Genomic DNA, 15,383 nt, shown 5'->3' on the forward strand with positions numbered 1-15,383 from the left:
ACTCAGGGAGGCAGGTCCTGCAAAGAGGTCATGACACAGGAGGCTTCACGCGTGGCCTGTGGATTGGACAGTTAGTAGTGACTGGGGACCTTTTACAAGGTGTTAGGTGAGTGCTAGGGGAAGAAGCTTCTGTGGACAGAGAAGTGAGTGGTGGCGGAAGGGGGCCGATACACTCAGGGCTGTTAGGGAGCCAGGCAGCCAGGGGTTCTGAGCTCAGGCCCTGGGGCCGCAGCGCCCGGGTTCAGACCCTGCTTCTTTCACTTGGCCGGGGGTGTTACCTTCGGCAGACTCTGCCCTTTTGTGCCTTCATGGTCACGGTGGCTGTAAGAAAGGGATGCATAATAAGAGTCAATTGCGCAGAATTGAAGTGTCCGTGAAAGCAACCGATGCTCGGTAAATGCTCAGTAATGGTAGTCACGTGAACTAAAGGGAAGGTAAAAGGGGAGAGGAGTGGTGAAGAAAGGTGGGTGAAAGCCCCCAGGGAGGCCCAACTGTGCATTGCAGGGCACTGGGTGACCAGGGGGCGTGGGGTAGAAGAGGCCTTCGCTCTTTAAGGGGGGGGTAAAGATAGATGCAGATAATGCATGCCGATAAGCATGTTTCCAGGCAGGAGGACACACGCACTCCAGACAGCGTTGGGGACGGAGGCCGTTGGGGTGCCCGGGAAGTGTGCGTGGGGGCTGGAGGGCCGCAAGGGCAGCAGTGGGCACGTGAGCGGCGCAGGCAGGGTTGTGGCAGAGGGTCGTGGTTTAAGCTAGGGACCCTAGCACCGGGAAAAATCAGAGGGTTAGGAGTTTCACTGCAGCTTTTCAGGGGCTTGCTTGTGTTTCCGAAGCAGGTGGGCAGCTGCCACCACATAACTGGCTCACATCTTCGAGGCGAAGCCAGGGGGCGGGGTTTGACTAGGTGAGGGGCAGCGCACAGTAAGTGTTCGGTGGAAGTTCTTTTGCCAACACAGTTGTTTATATGATGTTAAAGTTCTAGACTAAGGACTTTCTTTCTTCTTTCCTTAGTCCTCGAAGTATTTCCTTTATGTGACATGTGTAAGTGATTTGAAAAAGACGTGGTCACCACAGCTGGCAGGTCACAGGTCACTCATTTTCCTACAGGTGAGAATAAAGTTAGTAAAAATCTGGTTTTCTCAGATCTTGCCCCGAAGAACATCTGGGCCCATGGCCCTGGTATCTGTCTGTTCACATCAGCCTGTCACTCCCATGCCTTCCACCCTGGGAAGGAGGAGGGGCTGGAGAAGGAACAGAGCTTACTGACGTGAAATAACATCTGACGTGACGTGGCTTTGGATCCATCTGTCAGTTTGGGGAGAACGTGTATCTTTACAATGTGGAGTCGTCTAATAAATGAGCATTTATTTATGCCTTTACTATTTTTAAGTAAAATGTTACTACTTTTGGCTCCTAGAACTTGCTGTGGTTTGGTAGTTTCATAGAGTTTGTGTGCTGCAGCCTGTTCCACTTTCTTATTCTAACAACAGACATCTGGTTCCGTAGGGCCGTCTGCATGCACGCATAGGCAGGTCCTCTGAGGGGGCAGCTCTGGTTCCTCCTTCCAGCCTGTGTGTGTTGTCGCCTGTTTCGCTTTGCTCCTCTGTCCTTGGCCCTCCAGGTGGCGCCCGGCCCGCCTGGCGCAGGGAGGGAGTGTCTTCCTTCTCCTTGTCTAGAAAGTCCCTCGTGAGTTGGCATTGGATTTTGTCCGAGGGCCTTCCTCGGAGACGACGAGGGCGATTTCCTTCCTTCGCTGAATGTGGTGAATCGTGTCGATTGGTGCCTTTTAACTCCGTACTGGCCTTGCATTCCTAAAATAAGTCCATCTTATTCATAGTTTTATCTCACTACATTATGTTTGTTATTATTATTATTTAGCCTATTTATATATATATATTTATGAGTAAAACTGATTTGTCTGTTTTTTTCTTTTCTTTTTTAAGATTTTATTCGTTTTTAGACAGAGGGGAAGAGAAGGAGAAAGAGAGGGACAGAAACATCAATGTGAAGCTGCCTCTCACGTGCCCCCCACTGGGGACCTGGCTCACAACCCAGGCATGTGCCCTGACTGGGAATCAAATTGGCGACCCCTTGGTTTGCAGCTGAGCTCAATCCACTGAGCCACACCAGCCAGGCTGGGTTTTTTTCTTTTTTATACTTGCCTTTGTCCGATTTCAGTAACCTCCTAAGGTTTTGCTGGCCTCATAAAATGATTTGGGGAGTATTTCCTCCTCCTCCAACTCTAAGATTGGATTTGTTTTTCCTTAGATTTTTGGAAGCAAACAGAGGAAAATCGTCTAGGCTTTTTATTTGGCGGGTGGGTATTTTTATTCACTAATTTAATGTCTTCAAATGCTGTGAGCCTCTTTGGATTATCTGTTTCTTCTTGGATCAGTCTTGGTACATCTTTCTTCTGGAGTCGTCCGCATCCCGGTTTCTGTGTCACGGGCGTGAATGCGTTGGTCCGCAGCCGCGCTCCTCCCGGCGTCTGCGGCGTCTGCGGCGTCTGCCCATGCTGCCGTCCTGTCGGCCTGCAGCGTGTACTCGCTCCTCTCTCTCTGACTGTCTCATCCTAACAGAGCTTCGTGGGTTATGTGGTGCTTCAGAAAGAGCCAGCCTGGCGTTCCTGTCACAGGGGTGGGCAGACGTGGGGTTACAGCTGCAGTACAGATAAATACAATAACTAATAAACAGTCACACAAGCACAAACTCTGTTTCGCTTACGCACACCCAGAAACCTGCTTTTGTCCACTCAGCATGGGCTATGTGGCTCTTCCACTGTTTTCAGCCTTAATTGCACTCTTTGTCGCCTTCCTCTAGTCTCTCTGGGGGAGCTTCTCCCTCGGCTTCCCTTCTCCTCCGTCGGACAGCGCTGGACCTCCCCTCCTGTGGCCCGTGCTCGGCTCCTGGGTGAGCTGGGCTCCAGGCTTGTCCCCGACGTGGCGCCTCCCAGTGCTGTTGCGTGCCCCTGGCCTCTTCCCCCTCCTCGTCTCTGCGTCCAGTCTTACTCGACAGCCATTTCTGCTCCCCTGATTTTAACTGTCGCTTCTCAGGGAGGGACTAGACAGAGTCAGGGAACCCACTGCGTGTCTCAGCCCTTCCATCACCTAGCCGTGACGTCCTGAGCAACACACTTAAGATCCCTGAATCTGTCTCTTCACCGATGAGGTCAGGAGGCCGGATACGAGATCTCTGAGGTTCACCTAGTGATACCGTCCTAGTGATGCGTTCATGGCGGCTATAGCTCTGGTCCTGCCCTTGTGAGCACCTTCGGGGTGGCTTTCCTGCCATGGTTGTCGGGGCTTCTGAGCTCTCTGTGACACTAACCTTGCATCACTTACCTTCTCCCCCAACCTGTCAGTTGCCCTGGCTTTTTAGGTGGGTGTTCCCATGTTCTCTAGGCACATGTTTGGGCTTGGCTCCCAACATCCCTGTCTCCCCCATGGTCCTCACACTCAAGTCATGTGTGCGTGTTCCTTTCCCTTCTCTCCTTCTAGCCCAGTTGAGTCTCTGTTTTATGAGACTGACTTCTGTGTCACATCTGCTTTCTGCCGTCCCTCACCTCCTGATGGAGCCTCGTCGCCTCCTGAAAGACCTGTCTTTGCATCTCACGCCTCTTTCCCTCGGCGGCCCCGCTGGCATTGGGCAGACCTCTGTCGGCCTTGTGTTACTGAGTGCTTTGTGATCTGTAAGGGGCAGGTTACCATTCTGTGGGAATATGAAAGTGGAACCGGCACGTAGACTTTCTCTGGTCTCTGTGATCGCGCGGCACATGGTCCTAGGAGGTGCCCGCAGTCGGCAGCGTGCTGGTCTCTGCTTTCCCAGACCATGCCTTCCTTGCCCTTCTCCATCTCGTTAACGTGCCTTGAATACTTTCTCTAATGCTGCACAGTCTTGTTTGTTTTGTTTTTTGATTTTATTTTTTAACTAACTTATTTTTATATTTTTCCATTACCATTCAGTCCCCTTACACCCCCTCCTTCCGGCAGTCACCAGCCTGGTGTCCATGTGGGTCCATGAGCCCTTCTCCTTTCTGCTCCGTCCCTCCCCCCTGACCCCCTCCCCACGCCGTCCGCCTGCTCTCCATCTCTGAGACGGTCTCTGGTTGGCTTGTTAGTTCAGTTTGTTCATTAGGTTCCACAGGTGAGTGAAATCATACGGGATTTGTCTTTCTCTGGCTGGTTTATTTCACTTAGCATAATGTTCTCCAGGTTCATCCATGCTGTCACAAAGGGTAAGAGTTCCTTCTTTTTTCTGGCTGAGTAGTATTCCACTGTGTAAAAGTCCCTAGTTGTTTTATCCACTCATCTAGTGATGGACACTTGGGCTGCTTCCAGATCTTAGCAACTATAAATAACGCTGCTTAAAACCACAGCCTCAGTTGTGATTTCCTGCATAGAGGTAGAGATGAGAGCAAATGGCACAGTGCGTGACTTTAAGAGGGTGGCACTTCTTTAGTATGTGGCTTCTGCAGTGACCCTTATCACTTTAGGTTTTATCCCATACTTGTTTGTCACTGCCTGACACAGCAGGCGCTGTCTCAGCTGCGTGTGTCTGGGTAGTTCTGCAGCTTCCTGCTCACAGAAACTTCAGGGAGAAAACCCTGAAAGAACAATCACTGTGAAATTTTAAGGAGGTGAAACACACACACACACACACCCCTCTTCTAATTATCTCAAGGAAAAGTGAGACATTTGCTAGAAATTAGGATGAATAATGGCACAAGTTCCACCTTTTAGAAAAACTGCTTATGATTCTGCCTTGCGCCCTCCTCACTGTTGTGCTGTGTACACGCACGTAGAGGGCGAGGACAAGACGACAGGCCGTCCCGGCAGCGGGAGGTGGAAGGGCAGGGCCCAGGAGTGTGTCTTGGTGATTCTTGCCGGCTCCTGTAGCCTGTTACACTTTATTCAGTAGGAACATTTTGGTCATTTCTGGTTAATGGCTGGATGTGGTCATTTAAAAATCCTGTGTTGCATGCCTGAGAAAATATTTGGGGTGGTATGTTTCCCCATAAGTTCGTCCTAGTCTCACGTCATTTATAACAGTGTAGCCACCGCAGAGCCCTTGCTGGTTGTTACAGGCATTGATCTGTACTTTGGGATTGAAGGGACTGGTGAAACTCTTGTGACTGTCACGTAAATGGTTGCTTTTGCCTCAGGTTGTCATTTATCAATGCAGTGAAGAGTAAGTCTGTCTTGTCAGAGTGCCCCGAGTTCCTCTGCCCACACACCGAGAGGGGTGACACCAGGGACAACCGGCACCCACTGGGAGCCCCGTCTCTGCTGTTCCCTTCAGCCGTGGGCAAGAGCTCTCTCACGTCTGACCCCTGTCCCACGCGCCGCGTCCACGTCTGAGCTCTCGACCCTGTCTGGGTTGTGACCCATCACTTACATTTCTGTCCCTTTCCTGCCCCTCTCCCCCGGGGCCCGTGTCTGCCGTCCGGAGGAGGGGCCCTCTCCCTGCATTCCTCTTCCTCAGGGATGTTAGAATTTGGCTTGTACAAAGTGCACACCTGAGCACTGTGGGCTCCTCTGCTTGCGTCCTAGGCACACAAACAAACGGTCTGGACTTCCAGAAGCAGCCGGTGCCCGTCGGAGGCGCGATCTCCACAGCCCAGGCCCAGGCTTTCTTCGGACACCTCCACCAGGTAGGCAGGCTGTCCTGCCCGGGTGGGCGGGGGTGCAGAGGAGGGGCGTGGGGCCGGGCTCCCGGGGGTGGGGTGGGGTTGAGGTGACTGTGCCTGGCGCTCCTCACTTCGCACGGCGCCTTTCTGAACGGCACGTTCACAGTCCTGCGGTGCGGTGGCCGCACGGTGATCGCACCCACAGCTGCCTAGGGACACATGGCTCCTTGCTGTGAGCGGCGCGTGTGGCCAGCAGGGCTGCAGTCTGTGTGTGTGTGCGTCCGTGTGTGTGTGTCCGTGGCTCCGCCGGCATCCTCAGGGGGCTCCAGCTGCCCTTACAGTGGACAGGCCTGAACCCCCCGGTCAGGTGACCAAGTCTGCTGCACTGTGGCCTGACAGGCTGGTGTCACACGCCCTCTGTGTTCTCCTGACAGAGACACAGAGCTCGATTTGGCCATGGGGACAGACTCAGACCAACTCAAGTCGGGGGCCTTCTGTGAATCAGCTGGTCTGCACTCTTCAAAGCTGCCCGTGCCGTGAGAGACAGGGACAGGCTGGGGAGCGGCACCAACCATGGAATAGACGCGACCGCCAGGCGCCAGGTGTGGCCCGCGTCTCGGGTCAGAGAGTCAGAGACTGTGCCTCCTTCGCGACTGCGCTGAGGCCTTCCCTCTGCCCAGGGCTGGCCACTGAGCTTCGGGCCGCAGACTCGTCCCCCATCTGGTCGCCCTCCATGGTCGCCCCGTGTCTGAGATGCGTTCTGTACCAATCTTGGGATTTTTTTGTTTGGGGTTTCATTTTTTGAGGGTTCTTATCTACTAATAGGACTGTAGGGTACTGAGGCGAAATTGGTACAGCGTTGTACTTCCGCGTCCTCAGGCTGGGGGATCACACATCAAGTCTAGTCATCGCCTTTCACCACCCTTGACCCCTGCCCCGCGGCTAACCGCCTGCCTGTGCTCTTATCTTTGAGTTGGTTTGGGGGCGATCGGCTTTAAATAAAGGACGCAGCAGCTTGTTAGCGTTGCTCCGCGCTGAGGCCCTCGCCCACACCGGTGTTCAGCGTCAGGAGATGCTGGTGCTGTGAAGGTCCCGAAGGGGCGCGTGTCCTCCTGCTGACCACACTGCGGTTTTCCAGTCACCCAGAGTCGGCCTCAGGGTAGCCCGAGGCCCTCCCCCGAGTCCGTGTCCTGGCGGCTCTCGGGACCCACTGTGGACTCTGGGCCCTCCCGCTGCTGCCGCTGCTCACCTTGCCCAGGGCTGAGTCGTCGCCGGCCCAGCCCTTCTGTGCCTGCAGGGTGTCAGCGGGTCTGGGAGCGCAGACCGGCTACCCTATGGTGCGACTCAGTTGGCGTTGGTCTGGTGCTTCATCACCGAGATACTCAGGACGGGAAGACCGAAGAGTGACGTCACACTCTTCCTGGCGTGTCACACCAGTGCTGCGTGTGTTGTCACTGGGGGCTTTGTGGCCACTCGTCTTCTGGGTAAAGTCACTGCCCCGTGGTCACGGATGAGCACCTCTGGAGAGGTCGCCGCAGTTGTGTGGACATCATGTCGTTCGTTGAGCTGCGCTGTCGGTGACAGATCAGCTCTCACTGTCCTGGCGTCAAGTGGTGGTTCTTACTTTAATGTGACAGTGGTTGGACTTTCTGAGTGGTGCGATGCCTGCTTTAAATGTGACCAACTCTCCTGTGTGGCTTGTGGGACGGAGTCCTCTCCGCAGCCAGCAGTTCTGAGTTCTGTGACTACAGACGCCTTCAGGACTTGACTGTGCGGGTGTGTGCAGGAGAGGTTTCTCCTTGGGCATCGTGTGCCTGTAGAGTTTCGAATCGGAATGAGCAGATGATTCTGGTAGTTTATAGTGATAAAAATAATGTATGTGAGTAGCTTGTGCTTCTGTGTGTTTTCACACAGTGTGGGAGATGAGTTGAGTTGTTAGTGTCTCCGTGTCTGGGAACAAGCAGCACAAAGCACGCCTGACACATGCGCGGCACCCGGGCACAGCCAGCTGAGCTGTGCGGGACACCCCTCCAAACGCAGTGGGGGCAGCGCTTTCCCCTGGGGGGGGGGGACAGACGTACTCATCTGCACAGTTCTAACCCCAGAGAATAGACCCAAGGGTCAGCGACACACTTACTAAGGCTCTTGCGGTCCTTGCTGATGACGACTCCAGTGGTGGTGCCGACGTGCCAGCCCCTAACTCCCCGGTGCTTCCTTGCAGGTCCAGCTCGCTGGCACGGGTTTACAGGCCGCTGCCCAGTCTTTAAATGTGCAGGTGAGTGTGCGGGGTGGGGTGCAAGTCTTCCGTTCTCCCTGTATTTTTCAAATTTTATGTAATAAGTGTGCAATAATTTTGTAATGGGAAGTCCTTAGGAGTGTTACCTTTTTTACTATTGATTCTCATGAAGATCCAAATAATGATAATCACTGCTATTAATGAAGATGAGTTTTACATTATGCCCCTGTGAATGACCGAAGGTGACCAAGAAAAGTCTATTTTCAAAGTTTCATACATAAGTCCAGGACCCGTGTTTCTAAGTCACACAGCTGTAGCACATCCCTAAACACAGGGCCAAGTATGTCATCGATGCCCTCTGTTTCTAGGTGTCTTTTTCATCATCATCCTCGTGTTTCAGGACGCTCTGTGGTGTGGAGGGGCAGCCAGGGCTGAGGGCCGGGCCCCAGGCTGGAATCCCCCTCGGTGTCAGCTGCGTGGCCTTTGCTAATCACTTCACCACCCAGACTCACACGTTCTTACCTGCACGTAGCGGCAAAGTTCGCAGCTCCGGGGGGCTCCTCCCTGCTCTAAGACGTGCCCGCTCTCAGGCTTGTAATGAAACCTGTTCATAGACACATCAGTAGAGAGCGTGGCTTCAGACAGGCACAAGTTTAAAACAAAACAAATCTGACTCCATCGCTTCTATGAGCCATGTGGAAAAGCATGCCAAGTTCGAGTATTAGGCATGGACTCCTTAATATTTCAGTGGACCTGCTGCTTCCTTTCATTTGTGTGTTTAGGTAACTAACAGTCAAGAGGGAAAACCAGTATTCTGGAAGATTGATTTCAGAGTTGCTAATGACTAAAGACCTTGGGCGGAGCATTCCATGAAACCCAGTGGATACGGGCCTAGTAACACATGGGAACAAGGAGGGAAAAGGAAAGGGGATAATGTGACCTTCCTTTCTGAGGGAGAGGAGGCGGAAAATTGCCTTGGTTGCCATGGTAACCTTTCATCCCATAGAGGGATGTTGGCAAACAGGCTGTGTCTCCAGTGCCGAGTGTTTACAGTCCTGCTCTGTGATTATCTCTCACCGACTGGCAGAATTAATCAGAGCTCTATGTTAATGAGCCTGCTGCAGTCCCCAAACAGGTGGTGGGAAGTATGCAGATCTGTGCAGAATTTCAGTGCTCCACATAACCAGCGCTAATTACCAAGAAACTTTCTCTGGGTGGCCTTCCAGGAGTGAGTCCTCCCTCCTGCCCGCAGCGGTCACCCTCTATGCCTGTGCGTTACCTGACAGTGGCGGCAGAGTCGTGGCTGTTTCACTAGTGGAGGCGGAGTTTCTGGGGCCCAGCGGTCCTGTCCCTCAAGGAGGGGGTGGCAAGTCCCAGGCTCCCTGGCCAATGCGGTCCAGAGTCTGGGCCCCAGGGGCTGGTGCACAGAGGGTTGGAGATGAGCTCTCGCCGCCCCTTTTCCAGAGCGGAGGGTGTGGAGGACCTGTGCTTTGTTCCCGTGCTTTGTGGAGGACAAATTATTTTCTGTTCTTAAACATTATAATTGAAGTTTTGCTGGCAGTGGAACAAAAAAAAATCTAAAAACTTAGTGTGTAAAATTAGGAAACTGTGAGGATTTATAAGAAAGGAAAAGAGCAAAGCTGAAAACTCATAACTGGATAAGTTCACGTGTTAGGTAATTCTTGAACCGTGGGGTACTGAGCACACTTCTTTGAGTGAACCCTCTGGGATCTCTTCACTCTCCCCCTCAGTCTAAAGCCAGCGAGGAGACGGGAGATGCCCAGCAGCCCAGCCAGCCCTCCCCGCAGCCGTCAGTGCCGGCGGCCCTCCCCCAGACCCAGCTCATGCTGGCCGGAGGGCAGATCACTGGGGTAAGTGTCCCTGAGAGCACTGTGCTGGCCTCCCCCTGTCTGGCCGGACGGTCCCTGGCCGGAGTCTGGCAGGAGCTCTCCTGTAGCAGGAGGCACGCAGTCCCGGCTGCGCCCGGCATGCGCACAGCTTCCAGGAACTTCCTGCGCTGCAGGCAGCTCTAAAAAGGGGGTTTTCTTTCATTTTCATTCGCCTTGCTGCAGTCCTTTCAGGGTGTCTTCTTACAAGTGCAGATGCTCAGGGGAAACAAAGGGCTTTTTTAAGCCCGTGTTTCAACTGTGGCTTTGTCACGCAGGGAAGTCGCTGCCCTATGGTTGAGACTCCTTGCTGGATGGGATCGTAGCTGTCGGTTTGAGTTACGACATCACTGTGGAGCAGACGTTTAAGACCAGATTAGAGCCCGCAAAAGGAAAATGTTTTAAGTTACTGTGTGATGCTCTAAAGCGAAACCTCTCCCCTCACATTCTGGCTCTGCACTCTGCTGTCTGGGCCCATGAGCATCTCCCTGAGCCTGGGCACTCAGTCGGTGGAGGCGTTCGTGGTGCCCTGGCCGCAGCATCGTTGCGCAGAGTGGGGGCGGTGGCGAGTCAGACTCAGGACGGTCCTCCGCGCGAACACTCAGCAACGCTCAGTGGGTGCCATTTATTCTACTGGCCCTGTGTCGGCTTATGTCCGTCTTGAGCTTTGAACTTTTCATCTGTCTTTATTCTAAGACACCATTTAAATGTTTTTCCAGTGCTGAAAATTCCTCTAATAAGTTATCTTTGGGGGAGGGGTTTGGGGAGTGGCCAGGTAGAGTTATTTATTACACAACCCACACATTTTTCACATCAACCCACACATTTTTTTGTAGTCTTCATTTTCGTTTGGCAGTGGGAGGCTCTTTTAAGTATTATTCAAAAATCGTGTACGGAATCCCGTTAGCAGAGATTAGCACATGTTTGTATATTGTGTAAAATCTCTGTGGACATACCGGGAGGTGGTGAGTTTTGAATAGCTTGATTCTGACTCTGTCTCAAAGGCACAGGGGTGCAGGGCCCCATGGGAGGAGGGGAGCCCCTGAGTGCCGGCGCTCGCTCCCTCTCGCTGGGGCAGCGCACCTCTCCGAGAGGGAGGGAGAGCGTGCCAATCACTGGACGTGTGCTTGAAGTGAGGGGCAGTAGGAGAGCCCGTCTAAATCTGCTCTGAATGTGTTTCCTGTGTCACTGCCGGAGTTTGGCTCTGGGTGACGAGTGTCTGTGATAGTGTGAGAGACACTTGGGATTCCAGGTTTATGTGGCTGGAGCCTCTATTAAACCTGGACATTAGGAGGACTCATTTGCATATGGAGAGAGTGGCTGTCACCACCTGTTTCTCAGAGATAATGTGTGGAAAGGGGAGGTGAAGTCGCAGAGACCCACTGCTTTCAGGAGCAGAAAGACTGTGTTGAGGAGGGAGCCTCGGGAGGCATGGGGAGGGAACCAGCGGAGCGCATGTCCTTCAGTCACTTCTTCAGACGTAACGGGCACGCGGGGAGGTGGCATGAGTCCTCGAGGGGACCAGCTGGGCCTTATCTGTCCTTCCCATGGTTCTCATTCATCTGACTCATCACCTGCTGTTCTGTTGGGTGTCACTTTCTTTTCACATCCTGTCCATGGTGATTCTTTTTCTCTTCTTGCCTACTAGTTCATTACTTTCTTTGCCTGAACCTAGGGCGCTGGACAAGCCTGAGTGACTAAGTCCAAAGTGAGGTCCCCCATTTCCCTGTAAGCGCCCTGCTAGTAGTGGTCGCTCCATCTCTGCCGACCACTTCAGCCTCAGGCATGTCGTGTGAGGTTGGTGGCTAAGGTGTCGGGCTCTCGAGTTCCCTACTTGAGAGCCATGGGCTTGCTTCCGGGGCCCCTCTCCGCAGTCCCCTCCAACCGTTTGTCCTGGTCTTGCCCAGCTCGCTCTGACGCCGGCCCAGCAACAGCTGCTGCTGCAGCAGGCCCAGGCCCAGGCCCAGCTGCTGGCGGCTGCCGTGCAGCAGCACTCCGCCAGCCAGCAGCACGGCGCCGCGGGGGCCACCATCTCCGCCTCCGCCGCCACGCCCATGACGCAGATCCCCCTGTCCCAGCCCATACAGATTGCACAGGTGAGTGGGGAGCCCTGGTGGCTGGGCAGGCGGTGGGGCCCAGGGAGGCAGCTCGCTTCTGGGACACGTAGACCTGCTCTCTAAACACCGCTTGGGCCCTTACAGGCTGGGGAACTCCAGATAGGGAGGCGAGTGGGGGTCTTCCCCGCCACTGACCTAAAAATGACGCATTTGTTGGCTTATTTGAGTTGTGAGGTTACGAACACGTGAGTGTTTGAACAACTGTTCATATTAAGTGATGATTTTTGAATAATTGGCTAGCGTATTTCAGAAGCAGGGAGTTGCCGTGGTGGTTTTAGTTAGCCCATTATGGCAGTCTTGGGGGCTCTCGTGTGCCCCAGGGAAGGCAGCCACCACGTGAGCCCTGGCGAGTCATCCCCTCGGCCAAGGGGTGAGCTGGGCGCAGACCTGCGTTGGGATGTAGTTTGCTTTCATTTTCCACAGTTTAGGGCAAAGCAGCGAGAGATAATAAAAATTTTTAAGAGGCACAGGCAGTACAAGCAGGGAGGAAGGCGAACTCGACCCTTCACCTCAAGGACAGGAAAAGAGAGTGAGCAGTCACGTCGTAACACCCACGGGCGCTGTTATGAGCCTGCTGCCAGACTGTTGTGTTCCCCCCACATGGGCGTCAGTGTGATGTCAGAAAGAAGCAGCGGACTAGGGGAGTGAGGAGTGGGTGTCGGGCCAGCCTCAGGGACTGTTACAGACAGGATCTGTCAAGGTGGCATCTTCCTCTGGCCGCTTCTCTCATCCCCGGGGGTGCGCTGGGAGACCCTGTGCTGACGCTGTTTAGCAAGATAAGTAAGTGGACGGTCGTTGACAGTTTTAAATCCTAGGCCCATGTAGGGGGGTACTGACAGGTTATGGATCAGATTTTTGTATGGATAACTTAAAATTTTACAGTGATTTCTCAGTTCAGTTCAATAGGCTGGTACTGAATTAATAAATCATGATAGATTTTTAAATTTCTTTATGCAAATTCAGAGAGCACTCTCAGTTTTTACTTCAGAGGAAAATTGGTCAACTATTTAAAAACTCAACATTCTTTTCTCACCTGATTGTTAAAACCCATCTTGGTCTCTATGCATCAAAACACACAAGTCTAACCATTTATTCTGTGGGAGCTTTAAATAACTGTTGGAAATCAGGCTCGGAGTAAGTCACGGCACACCGCATGCCGACAAAAACAGCCCTCCAGGGCCCAAGGGTCTGGCCACTGTGTGGGCTGCAGCACAGCGGCGCGGGTCTGCACGTGTGGGGGTGGGACAGCGCCCTGGAGCCTGGCCGGGCGAGCTCGCCTCCCTGCGTCTCCAACTCCCGCTCTGACGCTCACGTTGCAGGACTTGCAGCAGCTCCAGCAGCTCCAGCAGCAGAACCTCAACCTGCAGCAGTTCGTGCTGGTGCACCCGACCACCAACCTGCAGCCCGCACAGTTCATCATCTCCCAGACGCCCCAGGGCCAGCAGGGTGAGCCCACGCCCGGCCCGCCGCGCCAGGGGAGCGGCCTTGCCGCTGGACTTGACTGACCTTCCACTCGGTATTCCTGTTAAAAACGTGCTTAGTCACTGTGCCGCAATATTGAAGGCGGTCCCTCACAGCCATTCGTCTCTTTAATCACCAAGGAGAAACCGAGGGTTTGGCTACAAGTCTGAGTAAAATCGCTCAGCCGTTTCCTGGAGCGACTGCTCCTGGTCCTCAGGCAGATCTCCAGGGCACGCGTTCGGGGGACTGAGCATGGGGCGGGGACGCTTCCAGCAGCCACTTGGTTTGACCAGGAGAAGGCCTTACATTAGAAATTGTGTGCATTTTGCGAATTATAAAAACCGAAGGTTGGTCAGCGATGAGGTTCACTCGTGTCTGTGAAGCTAGTTAGTGGAGTCAGTGAAGAGGGTGTCAGGGTGGCCAGGCTTCATCCAAGAGACACGAGTGCTTCTCCCCGATTCCTTGTCGACTGCTTTGTAGCCTTCTTTCTCGATGGCTCACGCCAGAGCCTTCTGCTGCATGAGTGCCCGCCTGCTCTGCCCACGGGGGGCCCACCCCTCGAGAACCAGACAGCTCTCTGGCCGTTTGTGATGGCCTCTGGGTGAGAGACCCAGCTCCTGGAGAGAGTCTAGAGTCCTCTTCACAGTCCTCTGTTCCTCCCCAAAGCAGAGAGACAGGCTGTGCAGGTCACACTGGGGACCCGGCAATCTCAGTGCAGCACCTCGTGTCTTGCTGCCTAGGTCATATTAACGAGGTTGAACTGCAGTCAGGCAAGTAAGATATTGAGAGTTTTAAGGCCAATAAGACTATCAGGAGGGCCACTGGAAATTTCCATTTCACTATCTTATTCTTTTTTTTTTTTAATCATGTGTTCAGAGTAGTGCTTGATGTTCCTAGCGTAACGTGTTGTGTTTCAACAGGTCTCCTGCAAGCGCAAAACCTTTTAACGCAACTACCTCAGCAAAGCCAAGCCAACCTCCTGCAGTCGCAGCCCAGCATCGCGCTCACCTCCCAGGTCAGCCTCCTCCCAGGCGCTGCTTCCTCTTGTCCTGTGGTTTTAAGGGACTTTCAGACTTTGTTCAATCAAACACACACTTACAAACCCCAGAACATCCTAATTAAAATAATCCTGGTATTCAAAACCTGGTAAAAAAATCAAAGCTGGGCTTCTCAGCTTGTAAAGCAACGCCACCGAATTGATGTAGTCTTTGAAAATCTTCAAGAAGTCCCTGTTTTTTTATGGGTTTGTAAAGAACGACAGTGTTGGTGGCAAGTGCGTACTGAGTTCTGGCTGTTTGACCCCCGCCCCCACGTTGCCCTAGAGACTGCCCCTTGACCCGGAGGCAGCGGGAAGGCCAGCGCCGTCCTCAGCCCTTTCTCAGAAGCTGCAGAGAAGCTCTGCCCCCTGTGTTGTCTTTCCTCTCGATGTTCCGGTGTTGCTTTAGCTCACTTCTACCAAAGTGTAGCCACATGAAAGCACCAGCCTGGGCCCCTCGGGGCAGAACGCTAGACCAGGTGTGCTCCTCCTGTAGCCGTGACAGCCTGGTTCACTTCTGGGTCTGCACTTCTGCACCTGTCCATTAGGTGGCGCTCTGAACTGGTGGCCCTGGAGCCCCTCTGGCTCTGACTCTGTCTGTAGTCATGGAAGTGTCCACTTCTTCCTAACACATCACCAGGCTCTACATAGCTCAACATCTATTGAGGATAAGAGCGCTTGCATACTTGGAACAGAAGGGGACTTTTTTAATCTGGTAAAAGGCACCTACCAAAAACCCCGCATTGTGAAGAGTGCGCATGCCCACCCACCCTCGTCCTGAGGGTCCCAGCAGTTCAAGCAAGACCAGGAAAGGGAGTATAGGGCGCAGACAGGAAAGAAGGAGCAAGTGCTTGGTTGGTGGCCTACACGGTTGCCCTTGTAGGAAATGCTAGGGAAGGCACACACAGGCTGCTGGAGTCACATGACTTTAGTAAGTACGTGGGGTATGAAGTTGACGTGCAGAAAAATCTGTGTGCTCTCCAGGTCATTTGGAAGCTGAAATAAAAAAAGTATTTGTA

At 53.4% G+C, this 15,383-nt stretch overlaps 1 protein-coding gene across 6 annotated transcripts in view; it reads left to right on the top strand.

Annotated features, from left to right (window-relative positions):
* POU2F1 (POU class 2 homeobox 1) overlaps positions 1 to 15,383 on the top strand; it is a 107,468-nt gene that overhangs the window by 65,796 nt on the left and 26,289 nt on the right. For 5 of the 6 annotated variants that reach the window (XM_037035304.1, XM_037035302.1, XM_037035303.1 and 2 more), the window contains exons 3-8: positions 5,552 to 5,652; positions 7,850 to 7,903; positions 9,616 to 9,735; positions 11,658 to 11,846; positions 13,187 to 13,313; positions 14,249 to 14,343. In XM_037035304.1, the coding sequence (XP_036891199.1) occupies positions 5,552 to 5,652; positions 7,850 to 7,903; positions 9,616 to 9,735; positions 11,658 to 11,846; positions 13,187 to 13,313; positions 14,249 to 14,343 (686 nt within the window). The remainder of the gene's footprint in view (positions 1 to 5,551; positions 5,653 to 7,849; positions 7,904 to 9,615; positions 9,736 to 11,657; positions 11,847 to 13,186; positions 13,314 to 14,248; positions 14,344 to 15,383) is intronic. The other variant, XM_037035307.1, reaches the window with a different exon arrangement.

This window comes from Sturnira hondurensis, unplaced genomic scaffold (genome assembly GCF_014824575.4).
Source record: "Sturnira hondurensis isolate 20B ecotype Veracruz unplaced genomic scaffold, ASM1482457v3 Scaffold0022215, whole genome shotgun sequence".
Taxonomy (NCBI): Eukaryota; Metazoa; Chordata; class Mammalia; order Chiroptera; family Phyllostomidae; genus Sturnira; species Sturnira hondurensis.